This window comes from Myotis daubentonii, chromosome 1, assembly GCF_963259705.1.
Source record: "Myotis daubentonii chromosome 1, mMyoDau2.1, whole genome shotgun sequence".
Taxonomy (NCBI): Eukaryota; Metazoa; Chordata; class Mammalia; order Chiroptera; family Vespertilionidae; genus Myotis; species Myotis daubentonii.
Window position 1 is genome coordinate 30436478 of NC_081840.1, and position 22351 is coordinate 30458828.

At 42.3% G+C, this 22351-nt stretch overlaps 1 protein-coding gene across 8 annotated transcripts in view; it reads right to left on the reverse strand.

The window, feature by feature from the left end:
- Window positions 1–22351, reverse strand: part of SYNE2 (spectrin repeat containing nuclear envelope protein 2) — a 316273-nt gene that overhangs the window by 114876 nt on the left and 179046 nt on the right. For all 8 annotated transcript variants that reach the window (XM_059693959.1, XM_059693921.1, XM_059693929.1 and 5 more), the window contains 8 exons: window positions 21574–21718; window positions 20492–20710; window positions 15529–15794; window positions 13883–14051; window positions 10568–10723; window positions 8105–8245; window positions 6564–6746; window positions 5706–5843 (listed from right to left, as the gene is read on the reverse strand). In XM_059693959.1, coding sequence (XP_059549942.1) covers window positions 5706–5843; window positions 6564–6746; window positions 8105–8245; window positions 10568–10723; window positions 13883–14051; window positions 15529–15794; window positions 20492–20710; window positions 21574–21718 — 1417 coding nt within the window. The remainder of the gene's footprint in view (window positions 1–5705; window positions 5844–6563; window positions 6747–8104; window positions 8246–10567; window positions 10724–13882; window positions 14052–15528; window positions 15795–20491; window positions 20711–21573; window positions 21719–22351) is intronic.

The following is a 22351-nucleotide window of genomic DNA, read 5'->3' on the forward strand; positions in this document are numbered from 1 at the left end:
CTTACAATGTTCTGTCTTTTAATAAGGGCTCAACTTTCGAACTTAATATTTCAAAATATCTCAGCCACCTACAGGAAATGTTCAACCTGCTAATGTAGTCTTTAGGTAATTCCGTTAAAAAATAACTGATAAGGGAAAGAACATTTACGTAGGCAACTAGAATTCCAATCATAAGCCTCTAAAATTAATCAGCTTACTCAGAATGCTTTATTGAGCTTATTTAAAAATCCTAGAAGGAGAAAATTTAAGAAAAACTAAACTGAAAACCCCAATGCTTTATATCAATAATACTATTTACAAAAGCATCAAAAAACATAAACTACTTAGGGATACATTTAACAATTTATAAGCAAGACCTATACACGAAGATTACCAAACACCGCTGAGAGAAATTTTAAAGAGATAAAAAAAAAAAAAAAGATACTTTACGTTCCTGGATTAGTACAGTCAATATACTTAAGAGGTCAGTTCTAGCCAAATTGATTTACAGAATAAATGCAATCACACTCAAAATTCCAACAGACCTTTGTAGATACTGACAAGCTGACTCTAAGATTAAAATATAAATGCAAAAGACCCAAATCAAACCTGAAAAAGAACTAAGTTGTAGAACGTACGCTACCTGATTTCAAGACTCGCTATAAAGGTATAGAAATCAAGACTGTCACCTTGGTGAAAGAATAGCCACATAGATCAATAGAACATGAGAGCCCAGAAATAACCCACATACATGAGGTCAACTGATTTTCAACAGACATCAAAGTCATTCAATGGTGAATCTTTTCAACAAATGGTGCTAGAATAACTGGATATCCGCCATCAAAAGAATATTGATAGTGGGATATCCCAGCAATCAAAATAAAAAAAATGAACCTCAATTCTTGCCTTATACCATGTACAAACATTAACTTGAAATGGATCATAGACCTAAAGTATGTTAAACTATTAAATTTCTAGAAGATAGAAATCCTTGTGACTTTGGGTTAGATAAAGATTTCTTAGATATAACACAAAAGAATAATCCATAAAAGAAAAACACTGACAAACTGGATTTCATCAAATTAATAACATTTGTTATCTGAAAGACAACATGGAGAAAATAAAAAGAAAAGCCACCGACTGGGAGAAACTATTTGCAAATCACTTATCTATTAAAGGACTGATTTCTAGAATATAAGTCTAACAACTCAATAATAAAATGACACAAAAAATTAAAAATGGGCAATAAAAAAATTGAACCTACACTTCATAAAAAGTGTAAAAATGTCAAATAAGCGCATGGAGAAACTCTTAAATACATAAATCATTAGTCATTAGAGAAGTGTCCTTTAAACCACAATGAGATACCACGGTCACCAGAAAGGCTAAAATTTAAAAGACAGATAATATCAAAGGCAAACCAGAATATGGGGAAATCAGAACTCACATTGCCAGTGGGAATGAAAAATGGTACAGCCATTTTGGAAAACAATTAGGCAGTTTCTCATCTAGTTAGATATTTACCATAAAAACCAGCAATTGTACTCCTTGGTATTTATCAAATGAAATGACCTAAAAGCATATATCCACACAAAGATTTAAGTATGAATGTTCACAGCATCTGTGCTCCTGAAGGCCTGTGGTAGGAAGCTTCTGAGTTGGCCCCCAGAGATCATCTCCTGCTATTCATGGCCTTATCAACCCTGGGCTCAGCGATTTACTTCTAATAAAACATGGCAGAAGCAAGGAAGTGGTGTCATTTCTAAGATTAGAGTCTGTAAAAGCTGTTTCTGTCTTAGGAGCCCCTCTCACTCTCTTTAAGGCTGTTTACGGAGAGGGAAGCCAGCTGCCATGCCACGAGGCAGCCCTGTGAGGAGGCCCGCACGTCTGTGTGTGGAAGTGGGTCTCGGAGGCCTGTGAGTGAGCTTGGATGTGAATCCTGCTGCCTCCCTAACCAAAGGGAGCCTTCAGACCAGCCCACAGCCTTGGCCGACACCTGGACTGCATTCTCCTGAGAGACCTTGAGCCAGGGGCACCCGGGAAGCCAGGCCTGGATTCCTGACCCACATTAACTGTGAGATAACAAGTGCTTGTTGTTTTAAGCTGCTAAAACTTCTGGAGTCATTTGCTACATGTCAGTAGATAATCAAACACATGGGCCAGAACGTGAAACAACCCAAATGTCCGTTACCTGGTGAAGGGATAAAGACATGGCAAATTTCCCCATTAATGGAATACAATCAAAAGAATAAACTACCACCCTAGCCGGTTTGGCTCAGTGGATAAAGCGTCGACCTGCGGACTGAAGGGTCCCAGGTTCATACCAGTCAAGGGCACATGCCTGGGTTGTGGGCTGGGTCCCCAGTGTGGGGCGTGCAGAAGGCCGCCAATCAGTGATTATCTCTCATCATTGATGTTTCTATCTCTCTCTCCCTCTCCCTTCCTCTCTGAAATCAATAAAAATATGTAAAAAAAAATAAACTACCTATAAACCTAACAAACGACATGAATCTCAAAAACATTATGCTAAGTAAAAGAAGTCAGGCACAAAATTCTACATACTGTATGGTTCTATTTATAGGATGCTGTACAAAAGGCAAAACTGCAGTAACAGGAGGCAACGAGTAAGCGGTGACACACGGCTGAAGATGGGCGAAAGGGGACTGCCTGCAGAGGATCGTGAGGAAACTCCTTGGGGTGATGGGAATGTTCTTGACATTGGTGGTGGTGGTGGTGGTTACATAATTGTATGCCTTTATCAGAACTCATCTAAAAAATTTCATCTAGCTGTGAATTAAAGTAGGTATATTTTACTGTATCTAAATTATACCTTAACTTAGTTGATTAAAAAAAAATCAGTTGTTTTCCTGTTTTTCCAATGAAATTTATGTTCCTATGATTCTTCATTACAATAGCAGTCTTTGGTTATGAACAGTATCTTTAGGTTGTAAAAACCCATCTTAGCAAATACAACCCACATTGAAAGATATAGTGCCAGAAAAACAGACTTTTACAGCTTAGTTGAGAGTTTTGATACCTTTAAGAGTCATTTTAAAAATCATTCCTGGTATTGCTAGAAAAATGCAAAAATGTATCCCAAAAGTCGAACAACTATTTTCAAATAGGGATAACATGGGGTATATATGAAGAGTTATTTGCGACTTACTTTCCATTGGGAGATTTATTCGGGTACATCCCGTGGGAAATCAGCCTGCATCTCCCCTTCTCCCTACTTCTAAGCTCATAAACTAGAGTTCTCTCAGCTCTGGCTCATAAAGGCTTGCACACTTTTACATTCGTGTCAGTAGAAAGTAGCAAAGTCCAACTGCTTTGGCCTGTTCACTTTTGTAGTGTTTTGTTTTGTTTTTTAAATCTTATAATAAATATTTGAGGGAAAAGGTATCATTTCTCTCTTTTGTCTTTGCAACCTCCTTAATATGTTGAAAATAAAGGGGGATGTGGAGGTGCAGGCAGAAATCACCGACAAGGGGAAGAAAAGAAACAAATGGGTGAAAATGTAGCATCTTTATAATTATTCCCACAGGAGTACTTAGGGGTAAAATATGCCAACGTATCTCAAACATCAGGAAGGTCTGAAGGCAGTTGTTCACTTAGGAACACACTGTGCTATCCCTGCAGATACAAAAAGAAGTCGGATGAACTGAGGTCTGATTACTCTACGAGTTACAAAATAAACTTTTTCCTAAGAGATTCTTACATGTGGCTAACTAGTACGAGAGAAGTGAAATAGTTATCCTAATACATAAAAAGCCAGAGGCCGTCACGACCGAAAGAACCAGATGGATGACTGAACAGCAGGCTGCGTGGGGCAACAAGGCCGGCATGGCGGTTAGTAAGGGACGACCAAACAGCTAAACAGCAGGCTGCGTGGGGCAACCAGGATGGCAGGGGAGGCAGTTGGGGGTGACCAGGCAGGCAGAGGGGGCAGTTAGGGGCAATCAGGCCAGCAGGCATAGGCGGTTAGGGGTGATCAGGCTGGCAGGGGGGGCAGTTAGGGGCGATCAGGCAGGCAGGCAGGTGAGCAGTTAGGAGCCAGCGATTCCGGATTGAGAGAGATCCTGGATTGGAGATGGTGCAGGCTGGGCTGAGGCCCCCCCTACCCTATCCCCCACACGAATTTTGTGCACCGGGCCTCTAGTATATACATAAAAGGCTAATATGCCCTCTAGAGTTCGACCAGGAGACTGGGAGTTCGATCACTCGCTATGACGTGCCCTGACCACCAGGGTGCAGTGTGGAATGAAAGAAGGCCCTGGTCAGCAGCTGGCAGCTGGGGGAGAAGGCCCCGGTTGGCAGCCGGAAGGCAGGCCCCAGCCGGCAGTGGGAAGGCCCTGATCGCCGGCCAGGCCTAGGGAACCTACCTGTGCATGAATTTCATGCACTGGGCCTCTAGTGCCTTCATAATCAAACTGGAGCCAATACTTGGCAGTTGGAAGATCTCGCAGCCATGGCCCCGAATAGAAAAATACTTCCACTTGCGTTGTCTCTGTAAGCCAGCAAGGAGACAGGGTCCCTGCGGGGCACCTGAAAGGACAGGGAATCTGGAACCATGGCATGCTAGACTTGGTGGGAAGCATGGACTCGGTTAATGCTGTAACTAATTACCACAAACTTAGCAGCCTCAAAATAAAACAAATGCATTATCTCGCAGGTTCCATGGCTCAAGAGCCCAGGAACAGGTTAGGTAGGTGTTCTGCTCAGGAGGTTACAAGGCTGCAATGGAGTTGCCACCTGGAGCACGGGTTTCTCCTCCAAGTTCATTCAGGCTGCGGGCAGAACTCGGGAGTAGGACTGAGATCCCAATTTTCTTGCTGGCTGTTGACCAGGGTTCATGCTCAGCTTCTAGAGGCTGCTCTGGGATCCTAACCCCATGGCCCTCATTACATGGCAGCTTACTTCCTCAAGCCAGCAGGAGAATCTCTCTCCAGTCTGCTACCAGGGAGTCTAATGCCCATATAACCATGATGAATCGTGTATGCACGGGAGTGAGTGTCCCATTACCTTAGGAATATGATAATGTAACCTAATCGAGGGAGTGGCCATCTCATCGCATACTCATATTCCTGCCCACACTCAAGGGGAGGGTTTTATACAGGTCATGTCCCCCAAGAGACAAGAATATCGGGAGCCATCGCAGAATTCTGCCAACCAAAACCATCACCATGCAGAACAACATTCTTTTTTTTTTTTTTAAATATATTTTATTGATTTTTTACAGAGAGGAAGAGAGAGAGATAGAGAGTTAGAAACATCGATGAGAGAGAAACATCGATCAGCTGCCTCCTGCACATCCCCCACTGGGGATGTGCCCACAACCCAGGTACATGCCCTTGACCGGACTTGAACCCGGGACCTTTCAGTCCGCAGGCCGACGCTCTATCCACTGAGCCAAACCAGTTTCGGCCAGAACAACATTCTTATTTCACAGTCGGAGGAACCAAGGCCCATGGAGGAGACAATAAATTACCCAAAGAGTCACGTGGTAGTTACCAGGACAGAAAGAACAAGATCCTGGCCTCCAAAAGCCCTGTCTAGAGCCCGCCAGCCTTCCAAACTCCCTTCTGCCATCTGGTGTGGATGAAGGGAAGGTGGTTGTTCAGGGAAAAGGCGAGTGGGGGGAGCAGGCGCAGAAGCACCATGACGGTTAGCTAAGCCGCTGATCATCCTGTACATTCTGACACCCGGGGAACACTAGGAACACTTACCTGAAGGGTGCTGGCGTGGTGACTCAGTGTCTTTGAAGAGTCATAGTCAGCAGGGTTAGCCAGCAAACGACTGGTGTTTTCTATCCAGGCCTCAGTGCTCTTCAAAAGGTCATGATATTCCTCCATCTTAACTGTGGCCTGTGAAAGAGAGGTGGTGCCAAGCTCAGTCTGACTGATGCTCTCTACCTGAGTTGAATGATTCTTTTTTTAATGTTGGTTTTTAAATTGATTTCAGAGAGAGGAAGGGAGAGAAAGAAAGAGATAGAAACATCAATGATGAGAATCATTGATGGGCTGCCTCCTGCACACCCCCTACTGGGGATCGAGCCCGAAACCCCAGCATGTGCCCTGACCAGAAATCAAACTGTGACCTCCTGGCTCATAGGTCGATACTCAACCACTGAGCCACACGGGCTGGACTGATTGTAGAATGAAGAATTTGTGGTTTTCAGTTGCAGGCCCACCCTCTCCAGTTCTCATTCTTCCAACTTTTAAGGCTAATCCTGACCGTAGCTGGAAAGGGCTTAAGTTCTATCCCAAAGCCACGGGCCTCAGCAAGGGTTTTGCATCAGCCTTAGTCTGGTTCCCACTGTATGCTTCATTCTGAAAACCTGATTTGTATGTTGCTGGCTCCTCCCTGGGCTCCTGAGATTGCCGCCGGAAATGCGGTGCTGGGGTCCAACTTCCGGATACTTCCTCTGCCTGCCCAGTTAGACTTCCCGCCTGTGCCAGCAGCGAAATCTCTGCCCTTGGTGCCCACCTGAACCTGTCGTGTGGCTGTGAGGGAAACTGACTTTTGTCTTAAATCCACCTCGACACCACCACGTGCTCTGTGTAGCCGTCCCGTTCCCGCCGCACCTTATTCAGCTGTGAGGTTCTAGCCTCTGCTCTCTGGGACACCTGCTGGTACTGCTGGAAAGGAACCATCAGGCTGTCCATCCACTCCTGAGCCTGCCCCGGGTCCTGCTCCACGACGTCATGAACCTCCGAGTCCAGCTCGTTTAGCTTGGAATGCCAGAGGTCTAGCTCATCCCACATTTCCTGCAGAAGGAAAGCATGAGGCCATCTGAATGCAGGTACCAAGGCTTACTGTGTTAATTCCTAGTGTTCACACGCTATCGGCACTTGTAAATGCTACCAAAACAATACCACAGGCACAGTTATTCACGTACGCCCAGCCGTCACTCATGACCTAAACTGAGAAAAAAACCAAAACACTTTTTCTGAGGTGTCTTAACCCCAACAGTATTCACTTCAGTACAATGAGAGGTAAGGGAGCAGGAAGACCTGGACTTGTCCAGAGATGAACGACACCAAACAAGGTCAACACAACCCTCATCTTTCAAGAGTGAAGAATTAACATTATGTTTATAAAAGGCTTCGGTTAATATTTAAACCTCTTTAGACCAGTACACGTGTACCCTCTAGAAGACAACTTTTATTAAGTACGAAAATAAAACTTATAGAAAGAAAGTGCCAGTTCAAACTCAGGATCAATGCAGTGGCTGCAAATTCTATCCACAGGTATTGGCAGCAACCACTCTGGGCTCAAGAAATGGATAGGTTGCCAGAGGATGTCTCAAAGGTGATATATGTAATTCTTACTGAGTGTTTGCTGAAGAACATAATTTCCAGAAAGGAGAAAATCTTATTGCTTGAATGAGATTCCTCTATTTACTAAGAGTCCAACATTTTGTCCAAAGGCAAGCCATATTCGGACCTATTTTTAAAAGTCTCCATTTATATTAGAAAGTTTCCTTAAAATGTAGATTAGAATAAGAATGCTCTCTATATGCAGGTTTACTTGGGAGTTTCGAGGGGGACTATTATGTTACTGTACAGTTTTATCTAAGACTTTATTTCTTAAGGCTTTTTACAAGGAAAATAAAATTGGAACTTCTATTTTCTTGTTTTCCCTGGCAGTCTAAAGAAAAGCTGCTAAAACTATTCAAATCCTACTGAAATATTTATTGTTATTGTATTTCTATTTGCCTACCAAATAAGTGTCATAAATGTTCCATATTTTATCCTCCAATAATATTTCACTTTAGAAAGCCACAGACTCTAAGAAATGCTCCAACACAGAAACACGTTAGCCTTTGTTTTATATATTTATGTATTTATAAGCTTTTTATATCAGTCTAACCAAGGTAAGATCCTTGCTCTCCTTTACTTGTGAAAAGGCCAGTTCACAATCCTAGGCTCTCCGGGGGGTTGAGTATATTCCCATCATGAAAAAACTCAGACCGATTCTTCTCCACCACGCTTTCTCAGGAGGCGGGCGCCCTGCGGATCTGGGTTCAGATCTCCTTAGGTCAGATTAATCCCAAAGCACGCCCTGCGATGATGGATGAACGGGGGAACACCAAGTGCTGAAGGAAGTTAAATGAGAATGTTACCTTTTGAATTTCTTGAGCTTTCTCAATACTTTTGCTTTTCTGCTGCAACATCTTTTCAACCTTGTGAAGCCCCTTGTTAATTTCATCTATTTTTCTACTCATTGCATATGACGGTGAACTTTTCAAGACTTCGTTGCTAATCTGTGACAGTGGGAGACAGACACATTTGGTTTAGTTAGAAACTGTTTTCTGCACTCTATTCCCAGGTCCAAATGATAAAAGGGTTAACCACACTGTTATGTGCTTTTACTTATAAAAAAATCTTTTAACAGTTCTGGGAAAAATTCCAAACCGTACTGGCTAATGCGTTAATGAGAGGGTACGTTAGCAGACTAGGAAATGGCAGCTGTGCCCACCCAATCTGTTAAATCCAACCAAAGATTAAAAAAAAAGAGAGAAAACCACAAATACAAATTTGTTGAATGTAATCCACAGTATATACTTACAGCGATGTGTTATGTGGGGCAAAACCACTGAGTGGACTGTTTGAAACATACCCCAGCAGAGCAAGTGATATGAAAGAATTCCTGAGAGAGAAATTATTTATTATACAGTCTCTCTCCATTTTATGAGGAACTGTTTTCAATAAAATCAAACTTATTCTCAAGCTGACTTTAAAAATGTAATTCCCGCCTTCACAGTCATTAGGGTGAAATAACCTTGAGGATGCACAAAGCTTAGTGTCCGCTGTGTGAGCGTTTCTAGACGGTTTTCACGGAACTCAGAAATCTAACTGAACAGTGTAATTTTTCACCTGAATGATTTTCTTAAGAATATAAACTTGGACTAGGAAAGGTAATAAATGTATGCTGAATGTGTCATTTTTCAAAAACCGGATTAGCTCGTGTGCTTGCTTATTTTTTAGGCTATGATGATAAGGTTTTCTTCCGGCAGCCACTCAATAACTAAGTAATAATTTATGCTTTTATGCAATCCTTTAACTCTTTCAAACACCATTGTATCTGCACAACCATCGCGACTAGAACAACCCAATAAAAATAGTATACAGATGCAGAAGATAAACACAGGCTAAATGACTTGTTTAAATTAAGATCAGATATTAAGGTAGTGGCTGAACTGGTCCCTAAAAGCCCCAAGTTGCCGGACTCCAGAGTCCAGGCTCTTTGCACAACATCAAGCTGTTGATACTTTTATAAAATGACTTATTTCACAGACCATACAGCACAGTCAGGAAGTTTTGAGAGAAAAATGTAATCCTCTACTGGGTTTTTTAAATCACTGTGTAACTTTTTATTGTTACGTAACAAATGACCACAAAATGAAGTTTTCTGGTATGTCCAGCAGTTATTCCCCGGGCAGCGATGAACATCACTTAGGAACATTAGGAGAGATGGTGATTTAGGAAAAGGACGCTGCCTGACCAACACAGAATGGCACTGCTTTAGACACATCGCACAATAAAAACCAGTCGCTGTTTGCTACAAACACACAAGCTACGGGTGAAATGTTCAACCTTAAATTCAAGACAGGTTTTGTTCATTAATTCACTTGGTTAGGGGTTTTTCACATGAGGCGGTCACAAAAACGAATTTAGTTCTCTCTCAAAGCATTTTGTATTCTCTTAAAATAAAATAAAATCAATAGTACATGATTCTTGGGAAAGTACCTCATAACAGATATTATTGTATGTTAAGGCAACAAGATTTCTTGTAAATATACATTAGGAGTTTACACAGGTTGGATTTTCCCAAGAAATCTGCATAGAAGTTAACTAAGTTTGAAATCTTATTTTGTGTGCATTTAGTGTCTATTTAATTAACTAAGTTAGAGGTATTCTTGGCTCTAAAAAGCAATACAAAAATCCTTCTGTGGATGCCAAATAGAACAGAATTTAGTTCTGCTGGATTTGGCCTGCCTTTTTATGATTCAATAACATTGAACTCCTTGCTGAACTCCTATGCCTGGACTATGAAACAGTCCCCAGTCCTTACCTGGACTTGCAGGTGTAAGGATGTGCCCAGGTGTGATTTATGAGAACTGTGTGACCACCACTATCAGGAAGACACTGTGTGCTAAGTGCTATTCCCAGTGTCTTGTGAAATGTGTATTCGTACTGCCCTGGGTTGCTATTTAAAAATGTACAGGGAATACGTTTTAAAACAACGTATTCCCCATGTCTGTAATTTTAAACTGATTGTCCAGTTTCTTTTTTAAAAAAAGGCAAGTGAAAGATAACCCATCACTATTTTTAAACGCAAGAGAAGAAAAACTACGCATCTTGACAGCTAAAAGTAAACAGATTACCTAATTCTGTTTTTTCATGTCACTTGTTTAGAGCGATTTCATCTCAGTATTCAATACACAACATTGTCACTTAACCAAACTCTATAAAAACAGTTATAGCTGAAATCAAGGCAAAGGAAATATAGTACCAAGTGACATTTCTTCTTTCTATTCATCCAACGCCACAAATAATAACACCAGGACAAACGGTGCTCTTACCTTCTCCTCTAGGTCCTCCAAAGCTTTTCTGCATTCTTCCACCTGCGTGTCAACCTCGGCGGGAACTATGGTGTACATTTCAGAATACTTGATTCGGAGTTTTTCCATAATATTCTCAAACGCTAGCGTCCCTTCCTTAGAGGTGCTCTGGAGCTCCTGAAAACATCGCGAAAGTTTCAATGCTCACAGGACTGGGGACGCGTTTACCTCTAGACACAAAAGCAGCTTTGCCACGCATCCTTATGATTTCCACGAGCACATTTTGCATGACAAAGCCTCACTATTGATACAAGCCCATTAAGCCTGGGAGATACTCCTTTTGGTCAGATGATGCTTGCTAATTTGTAAGAATTAAACTTGATATCTCTTCCCAGTGTCAGGCCATTGTCCTGAGGAGACATTACAACATCTCCTGCTTCTAAAGTACCTCTAGGATTTAACTGTATCGCAGGGGCAGCCTTGATCTAAAAACCTGCAAGTAGCAAAAAGTTTCAAAGAAGTTTCTCTCTCTCTTTTTTTTTTTGTTTTGTTATTAACTTGTTGCCATTTTCTGCTTCTTCCTACATTATCATCACAATGACTCAAGGCCACTAAAAGCCCCTGGGCTTGAAGCAGAAGTGTCTGCTTTCATGTAATGAGACAGCCCGGCGGAGCTCCACTTCTTTCAAAGAGGAGGGTTCCAGTTCCACGCGAAGAATGTGGGTTTCAGGAGATAAAAGAAACCTGAACAAATGGTCCATTGGTTGTGGCCTAGAAACAAAATCTGATCTACGTTCTCCTGCACTAATTATAAAGGAGAAACTCATTTGTTTGGGAGAGTTTCCCAAAGATCAAGTGGAAAAATACTCTCTGACTCCGCTGCGGCGCTTGGGGTTTGCTTTGTTTTGAGGGGAGCTGTTTAGCAGCATTATTTGTGCTAACGGACTGAGTCGCTGCACGGAAGAATGAGTCCGATTCTGAATGACTCCACGATGCGTCACTGTTTTCCTTTTCTCAACCCTCAGCGGAGAACACATCTAGAGAGGGAAGGGGAAAGGACAATGCCAGGCAGGCAAAGGCGGGGTTTGAGGTCTGGTGTCCCCCCATTTTATCTGGGCCTAGCAGTACAGGTCTTCGTTCAGAGCTGCACATGGATGGCTTCCCCGCGAAGACTACGTCTGTCTGTGGAAGTTCCCCTTTCAGCACTGCTAACCAGCTCTGATGAACAACCGTGCGCGGCTTTTGAATAAACTTCCGCACTTGTCATTTTTGCCTGTCATCACTGGACCGGAATAAGAGATCATCCTGAAAAAAGTGAGTTCCTAAAGGACGCCGAGGTGTGTGCATAGCTCCTGGGCTGCTGTGTTGTAATATATGCATTTGGTTTTCACCACTGGTTTCTGGCCAGGCTTCTAAAACTCTTGAAATTTCCAAAATGTGGTGAGAGGAACATCTTTTGCTATTTATGTTTCCACCCAAACCTGAGTTTATGCAAATGCGATGACTCTTGGGGTGCCCCTAGATAGCTACACGATGGGGGCTGGTTGCCAGAGGAAGCAACACTTGTAACCCCACAGAAACTTCCTTTCTTTAATCTGACCGCGTCTCCTTCTTCCCTTCTGGTTCAAACTGGCCTTGCCCAGCCTAGGGGCACCCTGGCTCACCCAGGCCCCTTTCCGTTGCGCTTTGATCATTAAGCCCTGGGGACACTGAGGTTCTGGTCGGCATCAAATAATCTTAGGGACAAAGGCCTGGGTCTGCTGACCACAGAGACAGAGTTTCAGTCAAACTAGAGACAGCATCGAGGCCTCAGTTGTGCTTCAGCTCTAGACCCAGAAAAGCGGAACGACTCCCCCAGCCAGACCCTTGCAAAACCAGACAGAGCAAAGCCATGGCTGACGTCAGGACCAGATGCAATGATCAACTACTCCCTACCCAAGTGCTGATCAATCAACAAGACCTGGACCTAAACAGGACCCTAGCTCCCTTAACCACCATGATCAGTGATTTTCCCTATACGCCCATCCCTGGAAGCCTTCAGGGGGCCAGGCTTAGAGCAGTGCTCACCTGTGGCTCCGGGTTTGGCTTCATTTCCTGAACTAGTCAACCATTACTTTCTTTGCTACAAGCTCCTATTGGCATTTGATTGGTGCATGCAGGAGAATGAGCCCATGTAGTTGGTAACAGTTGGAATGAAATTTCTGCTTCACTTCCCATCCACTGGGAAAGGAGAGGGGCCAGAGGTTGAGATAATCACTAACGATCAATGATTTAACCAATCATGGCTACGTAATGGAGCCTCCATACAAACCCCTAAACGACAATTGGAGTTGAACACAGTGAGGTGCTAGGACAGCGGCACACCCAGTGGGGGTATGGAGCCCCTCATACCTTGCCCTATGCATCTCTTCCCTTTGGCTGTTCCTGAGGTGCATCCTTCACAATAAATCGGTAATAGTAAGTAAAGTGTTTCCCTGACTTCTTTTTTTTTTTTAAATATATTTTTATTGATTTCAGAGAGGAAAGGAGAGGGAGAGAGAGAGAAACATCAATGATGAATCATTAATCGGCTGCCTCCTGGCACGCCCCCTACTGGGGATTGACCCTGCAACCTGGGCATGTGCCCTTGATCAAAATCGAACCCAGGACCTTTCAGTCCGCAGGCCAACCCTCTATCCACTGAGCCAAACCGGCCAGGGCACTGTTTCCCTGACTTCTGTGAGACATTCTAACAAATTATTGAACCTGAGGAGGGGATATATAGCCTACCGGTCAGAAGTACCAGAGGCCTGGGACTTGCCATTCAGTGTGTGAAGTGGGGGCAGTCTTGTGGGACTGAGCCCTTAACCTGTGCTAACTCCTGGTAGTGTTAGAACTGAACTGAATATTAAGACACCCAGTTGGTGTACAGGGAGTTGCAGAATAGGTTGGGGTGGAGGGGGGCTGGGAATCACACATTTACTGTCAGAAGCGTTGTAAATAAAAACAATTCCCTATCAGAGGTTAGATATTACATCCTACAAACGATAGTTGTTTAACATGCTACTCAGGAATGGTCAGAGGTCCTTGTTCACCAAACACACTTAAAATACGGTTGAAAAAGGGCTGCTTGGTCCAAACTGGCCTACTCCCCAACCTGGCTTTAACCCTCTGCTCTCCAACCACACTGATCTCCTGTGGCTCTGCCCACACTGTGCCACAGGGCCTTTGCACGTGCTTTCCTCTCCCCGGGACTGCTCCTGCCACTCTAGTCACTGAGTTACTCTGACCCAAGGACTCTGGATTCAAGACTGCAAACCTGTAGCCACCACATTTACAAGTTCATTTCTGACTTACCTCAAACTGTTCTGTCCTTTCTGGGTGGTCTTGTAATTCCATATTTTGCAAAGAAGATGTGGTCCGTTGAAATAAATTCTTCAACGTCATTAATTCTTTTGTGAAGGAATGTCTCTCTTGGATTTCATTCTGCACCAATTCCTTATTCTTTTGAGCTTTCTGAAACAGCCTAAAATATAGCATCAAAATAAAATTGTACCTCTATCCTGTTCATCTGTGAAATAGTTTTGTTTCAATAATTAATATGATATCTGCGTAGCTCACAAAATATTTTTTTTGGAGAGAAGAGGGCTAGTTTCCATGATTTATATACTATATATACTAACATATATCAAATTCCATCACTCAATCAAAACCCTCTCCAAAACTTTAATCCCAAAATACCCTCTCTTCAACTTGACATGACACTTGCCATCTCTAGCCTGTTTTGTCAATGTAATCTTGGAGTTCACCTGAACATGACTTAGAGGTGAGAATAGAGACATGGTAGGTTCTGGGGGACAGACAACCCCACTAGCCTTTTATCTCAGCTGCCCCACTTGCTGTGAATGTAACCAGAATTGCAGTGGAGGCATTTAGGTGGGTAAAGTCTTTCCCGAGAGCTATTTGGCAGGCATTTCCAGCTGTAAATGTACTGTATCCTCTGACTCCCTGACTCTGCTCCTCAGCATCTTTCTTAATGAATTCATTACAGATGCAGACGGAGATTGTGGCATAAAAATATTCACCGCAGTGGTTTTATAAAAGTAAAAGAAATTACATATAATTTAAAGTTCCTATACTAGGGGGCTTGTTAAATAAATGATGGCAAATCCACATGATGAAAGATTTTAGAGCTATGTTTTAGAGAGCATTTATGGCATAGACAAATAAACATGGTATGCTGATAAATGATTCTGCAGAATATAAAATAGTATAGTAATATGTTTGCAATTTGTTAAAAGTATAATCATAGTTAAAAAATGACGAGAAAGAAGTGATTGGCAATGGTTGTTGCTGAGTGGTAAAATTAAAGGTGAGGTTTATATTAATCTTTATAATATCCCACATTCTCTAACCTTTCTATAGTAAATATGTACTATTAACTTAGAAAAACAACAAACAGAAAACAAAACGAAGTGTATTTGTCCTCAGTAATACCAAGATGAAGAACACTTGCTTGTTTTATCGTTATAATCTTTTCTATCCCTTCCTATACTTAATCTGTGTTAACTCAACTCAATTCTGTCATATCACTTGCCATTATCCTATAATCTATCTATCTATATAAAAGCCTAAGTGACTGTTAGACCAGTCGCTATGACATAAACTGACCACCAGGGGGCAGATGCTCAATGCACAGGCATGGAAACATGGAACAGACTGATGAATCTCAGAGGGAAGGGGGAGGAGGGAGGGTGGGAAGAGATTAACCAAAGATGTTATATGCATACTAGAGACCTGCAAGGGGGCGGGGGGGGGGGGGATTTGGGCTGAAACTGGCAGTCCGACATCCCCCGAGGGGTCCCAGATTGCGAGTGGTCGCAGGCTAGGCTGAGGACCCCACCAGGCCTCTTGTATTTTGTATTCTTGAACGTCAGTGTTTCCTAAATTTTAAACCTGAGCTGTCAAACATGTCTCCGTAACAGTGGTTCATAAACTCTCACTTATTGCATCGCTCTTGCATAGCCGTAATCTCCTGGACGGCTGGGGCGGGCTCCGTGGAGCTCCCGGCGGCAGGGGCGCGCTGGGCGCTTGGGCAGCGCCGGAGCAGCAGCAGCAGCAGCAGCTGCTGCTTCTCCGCGGTCTCCTCGTATTGGCGCAGACACTCCAGCAGCTCAGAGAGTTCCGCCGTGGAGGCTGCCTCTTTCGTTTTGGAAATTTCAGGGAGTTCTTCTTGAAGATTATCTAAAATAATTGCTTCTCGTTCAACCTAAGTCGACACACAAAAAGAGAGGACTAAAATCAGTAAAATACAGTCTTACCACTGCAGGACTGGAAACAGACCTTGGCAACCATAAGCGTCTGTGCTCTGGTTCTCAGAGGGCCCCTAATGCCGTATCCTACTTCAAAGTAATATTTGTCTGTTTACAGGGGAATATTATACCTGCACTGCCAGAATCCCATAGTTCCCCGCTATTGATCCTGTAGATGTGCGATTAAAGCGAAGTGCTGCTGTTATGAGCTGAAAGAAACGCTGCTGAGTATTCTCATCAATAATTTCTCCTTCCGATTTCAGTGGCATAAAGCCATGGTTTCTCCTGAGATGCCCATCAGGTGGTTAGCATGAGCTCCACCAAAATGCACCCACTAAGTCTGAGGCTGGGCAACGACTGGGCACTTTCTCTATGGTTCTCTTTTCTTTCACATCGATCCCTCTATGTTCAGAAAAGTATAGTGTGGCTCAGTGTTTGAGCATCAACCTATGAACCAGGAGGTCAAGGTTTGATTCCTGGTCGGGGCATATGCCTGGGTTACAGGCTCAATCCCCCAGTGTGGGGTGTGCAGGAGGCAGCCAATCAATGATTCTCTCTCATCATTGATGTTTCTATCTCTCTCCCTCTCTTTTCCTCTCTGAAATCAATAAAATATATTTTTAAAAAGTAAGTCCACTATGTCCTCATTACCCTGACACCTACCCCACAGAGAAAGCAGCCCAAAATGCTGACCGAATCATGTATTTTCCAACAGTGATGTGCGGAACCCAGAAATGCATGACCTCATCCATCACATACATGGAAATTGAAGTTCTATCAGCCCTGAGCTCAGAATGAAGATAACGACAATCAGATCTGCTTCTGCATCTCTCCTCAACACCGCCACCCCCCCACCCCCGCCTCCTGGCTCTGCTCATTTATCATGTCTGCCCCTATCACTGCGGACTGTCCTCAATGCTCCAACCCAGTCAGGCATCTTGCAATCTTGACATTACTGAGCATAATACTGGTCAACTACATTTATGATATTGTGCTAACTCAAATGATGAACCTGGATGCCCTGGGGTAGAAAGTACAACCTATGGAGGAAAATTCAGGAATACTAGCATTAAGTTCCCAGGGGCCCAATGGTCTGGGGCACGGCAGAACCTCTCAGGTAAAGATCAAGTTGTTCGGAGTACCATGCTGGGGGAGTCTATGGGATTTTGGAGGCAGTATATGCTGCACTTGACTTGGCTCAGATGCGTTCATCAGACGGCTGCCATTGTTGAGGCGGGTCTGGAGAAAAGAAGGCACCGCTCCAGGGGTGGAGCGTGGAATAGGCTGCCCTACCATTTGGGCCATATAACCCAGCTGGGTCCCAGTCGCTAGAATGCATGGGCGCAGGTGTAGACTGGCCCCGCTCCGAGAGACCCCGTTATGGTACGTGTGCTTCCCGTCCCCTCAAACCTAAATCCAGTTGCATCAGGAGTGCTGGCTCTCATGCAGGCAGCTGTCCTTTCCACCAGGGACTGAGATAAAGGTTCCACGGGTTGTTTTGCAGCCCCCCTGACAAAGAACCAGCGTGCAAAGAAAGGAGCTGCTCTACTGACAGAGGTAATTGTACGTCTAGGGTTTCCAATATGCATCCGGGTTGAAAGAACTGTGTCTATGAACCAGGACTTAACGGAACATCTCCTGGTGCTTCTGGGCCTGGTGAGAACGCTCAAGGGGCACCTGCAGCAGCCAGGACCCAGGAAGAGCAAACCGCAAGCCGAGGCTCTGGCCTTCCCTGTTTCAGTTCTCCTAGTCCAGTGATGGCGAACCTTTTGAGCTCGGCGTGTCAGCATTGTGAAAAACCCTAACTTAACTCTGGTGCCGTGTCACATATAGAAATTTTTTGATATTTGCAACCATAGTAAAACAAAGACTTATATTTTTGATATTTTATATATTTAAATGCCATTTAACAAAGAAAAATCAACCAAAAAAATGAGTTCGCGTGTCACCTCTGACACGTGTGTCATAGGTTCGCCATCACTGTCCTAGTCCCTGCTGCCTGCTGTGAGTTGGTCAGTGAGTAAGGAGGGGAACAAAAGGGGAAGAAGAATTCTTATTAGGATGATAATTTTACTCGAAAGCCAGGCAATTCTCCAACCTATGAATGGATACACAAACTGCCGTGTACGTGCCCAGTAGAATATTACCCAGGAATAAAAAAAGAAATGAGCTATCAAAACAAGGAGCAACAGGAACGCATCTCACATGCATCACGCTTAGTGAAGAGAAGCCAGACTCGAAAGACCACAAACTGTCCGCGTCCATTTCTGTGACATTCCGGAATCCGGAAATGCAAAAACAGAGTAAAGGTTGCCAGGGGCTGGAGGTGGTGGAAGGAGATGCCTGCGAAGGGCACCCAGGAACTCTCTGGGGCGATAAAAACATTCTAAATCTGGATGTTGTTGGTGCTCATATAACTATAGGTACTTGTCAGAATTCAACAAGCTTTATACCAAAAAGGGTGAATACAGCCCAAATCAGGGAAATAGTTGCCACAAAGATTATGGCAAAGATTACGTCCACTCTTCCACATACAAGAGCCTCTGCAGCCCCTAAATGATTTTCCTTAGACACATAATTCTAACAAAATTGATTATAAAATGTTTAGGCTCAGAGTCAATTATAAAGTAGAGTCTAGAAAGGGAGAAGAAACCGTAAGTAAACACAGTGAAGGAGAATGAAGATCCTGTAACCAGCAGAAATAGAAACTGGTAGAGAAAGGCCTTCTGGACTTTTGGTACAAGGGGAAGAAGCCAGCTTTACTCCTCCCCATTAGCTTTGAAGATGTGACTTTACACTGTTCACCCAAGCATAAAATAATGATTCTGAGTAACCAGAAGTGAATAATTAAATCAAGCACATGAAAACAGAGGTAAGAAGTTAATAAAAATTTAAACTGATTTTTAACTTGTAAATGTAAACAGAGCTTGTTTTTAAAAATCTACTTATTCCATAAAGATACTGAATTATTGTATAATATCTACCTTTTAGGATTCTTGTGAGGATAAATGATAATAAATGTAAAGAGCACAGAACTATGTATGACATATGTTCAATAGACACCCATTAACATCCATTATGAGGACATATTTTGTTTTTGCTACTCTTTGAAAAACACATTTTGTTAGCAAATATTGTAAAATGCTTTATGAATAATTACAAAGTGCTAAGGGAATGTGGTCTGAATTAATAAAGTATAATTACAAATAGGTATTTAGCAGTAGAGAGACAATGTAATAAAATAAAAAGCTTTAGACTTGGGTTTAAATAAGAGCTGTCACTCAAGAAATATTTACTAAGCCCACTAAGTACAAAGCCTTGGTTGGATACTAAAGTTACAATGGTGAGCAAAACAGATGTGGTCCCAGCCCACAGGAGCTTATAGCTCAATCACTGGAACGTCTTCTGCCAACTTAAATCTCCCAGTGCCTCAGTTTCTCTATCAATAAAATGGGAATCAGTCCTGAGTGCAATGCAAGGATTCAGTGACACCATGTGTGAACTGCCTTCTCAGCATTGCACACGGCCTACTGTAGTAATTCAATAAACAGTGTCATTATGAATGGGAAAGAACAAGGCTAGCAGTTCTGCTAGAAGCATACTTTATAATGTATTTACTCATCAAACGTCACCACCAAAATGATATTCATTTTCAAGAATATCAAGTTTTAAGCAAGAAAATATGATAGTACTAAACATTTAAATCCCAAAGCATATATCCTACCTCTAATGAAGTACTGATTAGTATATTTCTCTCTCAAGTAAATTCAGCAGGAATTCAGACATGAATTAGAGAGAAGAACTTTCATTTAATGTTATGATTTGTACCTCATTTATACCTCGTCCTTTGGAAAAATTAAAGAATTAAAGAGTATTCTAAGATAATGTTATACTATTTTAAATGTTCTTTCTAAATATATGTAAGTGTAAGTCCTGAACCACAGTTAAATGAACATGTGTGACTGACAGATATTAAGTTTCTTTGAGATGGTTTTCAGAAAGAATATCAGACATTTTTAGGCCCAGACTTTACAACAATAGTTCATTTCCTTAGTCAACGATTGTAGTTAATTTCCAAAGTAGTTGGTGATTATGAACACTACCTAACTCTAACCTTCAGTGCCAGGTTGAGAGAGTTATTTTTAAGAGGGCTTAATTCATCTTCACAATAAAGATCTTAAAGCTCGAATGAACAAGTAGTCACTTATTTCTAAGAACCGTCTGATACCAAATATATTCCACTATTATAAAAAAAAATGTTGAATCATTTCTTGGAGATTATTTTAGTAGGATGCGACCTCTATAAACATTTATGTGTTACACATATGTGATAAAAAACAAATGACAGAGGTTGAGGACCTGTTGTATATATTAAAAAAATGAAAATAATAAAACAATTTAAAGATGCTTATAAGGAAAACTCTATGGTTTGACTATTGAAAATGAAGCATCGCCCTAACAAGCAGCTCAGTGGTTAGAGCATCGGCCACAAACCAAAGGGTCTCGGGTTCCATTCCCGGTCCAGGGCACGTACCTTGGTTGCAGGTCAGGGCACATGCAGGAGGCATCCAATCGACATGTCTCTCTCTCACAAATCAATGAAAAAAAGAAAAGCCTCAGGTAAGGATTAATAAAGAGAAAATGAAGCACTCACTTCTTCATTGACAAATTTCCACTCCTGCTTCAGTTCTTCACACCACATCTCCCATTCTTTAGCAACTTCCAGCAAACTCAGCCATTTCTCCCACAGAGCCCACACGGTTCTGAGCAGACCCATGCCGTCACTATCTGTGAACGTGGGTCTCAGGTGTCTGAGGACCTGTCGTAGTTTCATAAACTCTTCTTTAATTGACATAAGATTTGACACCAAGGCCTTAGGAAAGAAAAGGGATAAGAAGAATATAATGTCTATTGATCTTTCTGAACGTTACGAACTTTTTAAAGTCCTGAATAGCAAATGATTTACATCATCCACAAGCATTTTGTGATCAATTTTTTAGTCCTTTTGAAAGCCAATTTGAGACAGATGAGAACTACCTATGTTTTATTGTATTGTACTATGTGAATTTGAAACTATGGGCACAAACAATGACCCATAAGCCAATTTTCCCAAGTAAGATATGCTTTTAAAGGTTAAAAATCCTAAAAGTTCACTTTGTTATTCTACTGTAAGTCTCATCTTTTACTAGGAAGTTAATTTGGACAATACACTGTATCAACCACCAAGGCTTTAGCTCGTTTTTTTTTTGGTTTTATGTTTTGTTTTGGGATGGATAGTAAGCACAGACTATTCAGAATGTTCTCATCCAAATCCTAATAACATAATACCACAGACTCTAACAGATGACAGTAAGCAAAAACTAAAATTGCTGAGGAGAGCATATAAGAAGTAACCGGAATTTAACACTTATGACAACTGCATTAAATTCCATGTCATCCGTCCAGCAAGGTCCTACAAAATAATATGAAGGGTCAAGCTTTAGAAAGAGTGAGCAATAAGGATAGGATGCCACTCAGGAGAGGACTGTCCTGTGAACCCAACTGCGAATTAAGTCTCAGAACCATTGCTTCATTTTCCCCCCCGTGGCTTTTGGTTGGAAGAATTTTCTTGAGTTTGGTACAAGTCAGGTTGAAGCTTGCTGTGGGGCGTCACAGAGCCACGTTCCCTGCTGCCTCCACCAGCTTTCTGCCCCTTTTCTGCACCCAGTCTTCCTGGAGATTTGCAAATGCTGTTACCTTGCTCTGTTCTGAGCGTTCTAAAGCTTCTTTGTAGGACACTGGCAGCGGGGACATGGACTGCGCAAGAACTGCTTCCATTCGGCGGAGGTCAGTGCCAATCTTCTCTTTAAGTTTCCCGTAGCATTTGTAATTCTCGAGACACCTAGTGGGTTAGGGGGGAAAGCGATATACATTAAATTTTATTTAGTACCATATATTCTGAACATCCCTGGGTAAATTTAAACACTTAATAAAAAAAACAGAATGTAGCCCTAACCGGTTTAGCTCAATGGATAGAGCGTCAGCCTGAGGACTGAAAGGTCCCAGGTTCGATTCCGGTCAAGGGCATGTACCTGGGTTGTGGGCACATCCCCAGTAGGGAGTGTGCAGGAGGCAGCTGATCGATGTTTCTCTCTCATCGATGTTTCTAACTCTCTATCCCTCTCCCTTCCTCTCAGTAAAAAATCAGTAAAATATATTTAAAAACAAACAAACAAAAAAACAGAATGTAATTCTCTTCTTTGTTATTCAGGGGATTTCAAAAAATTTTCATCATCTACCTTCTCCCTCACGGGGACCTGCATAAGACTTTAAAACTGAAAACTTTAACAGGCAGGTAAGACTGATCTCAAAACACCTAAATTGGAAAACTGTCTTTTTCAGCACTGCTAATGAAGTGTAACTTGATACAATTCTTGTAGAAAACCATTTAGTCTTTAAAATGTCCATATCTTTTGACCATTAATTTGACTTTTGTAATTTATCTTAAGGAATTAATCCCAATTCAGTATAAGAA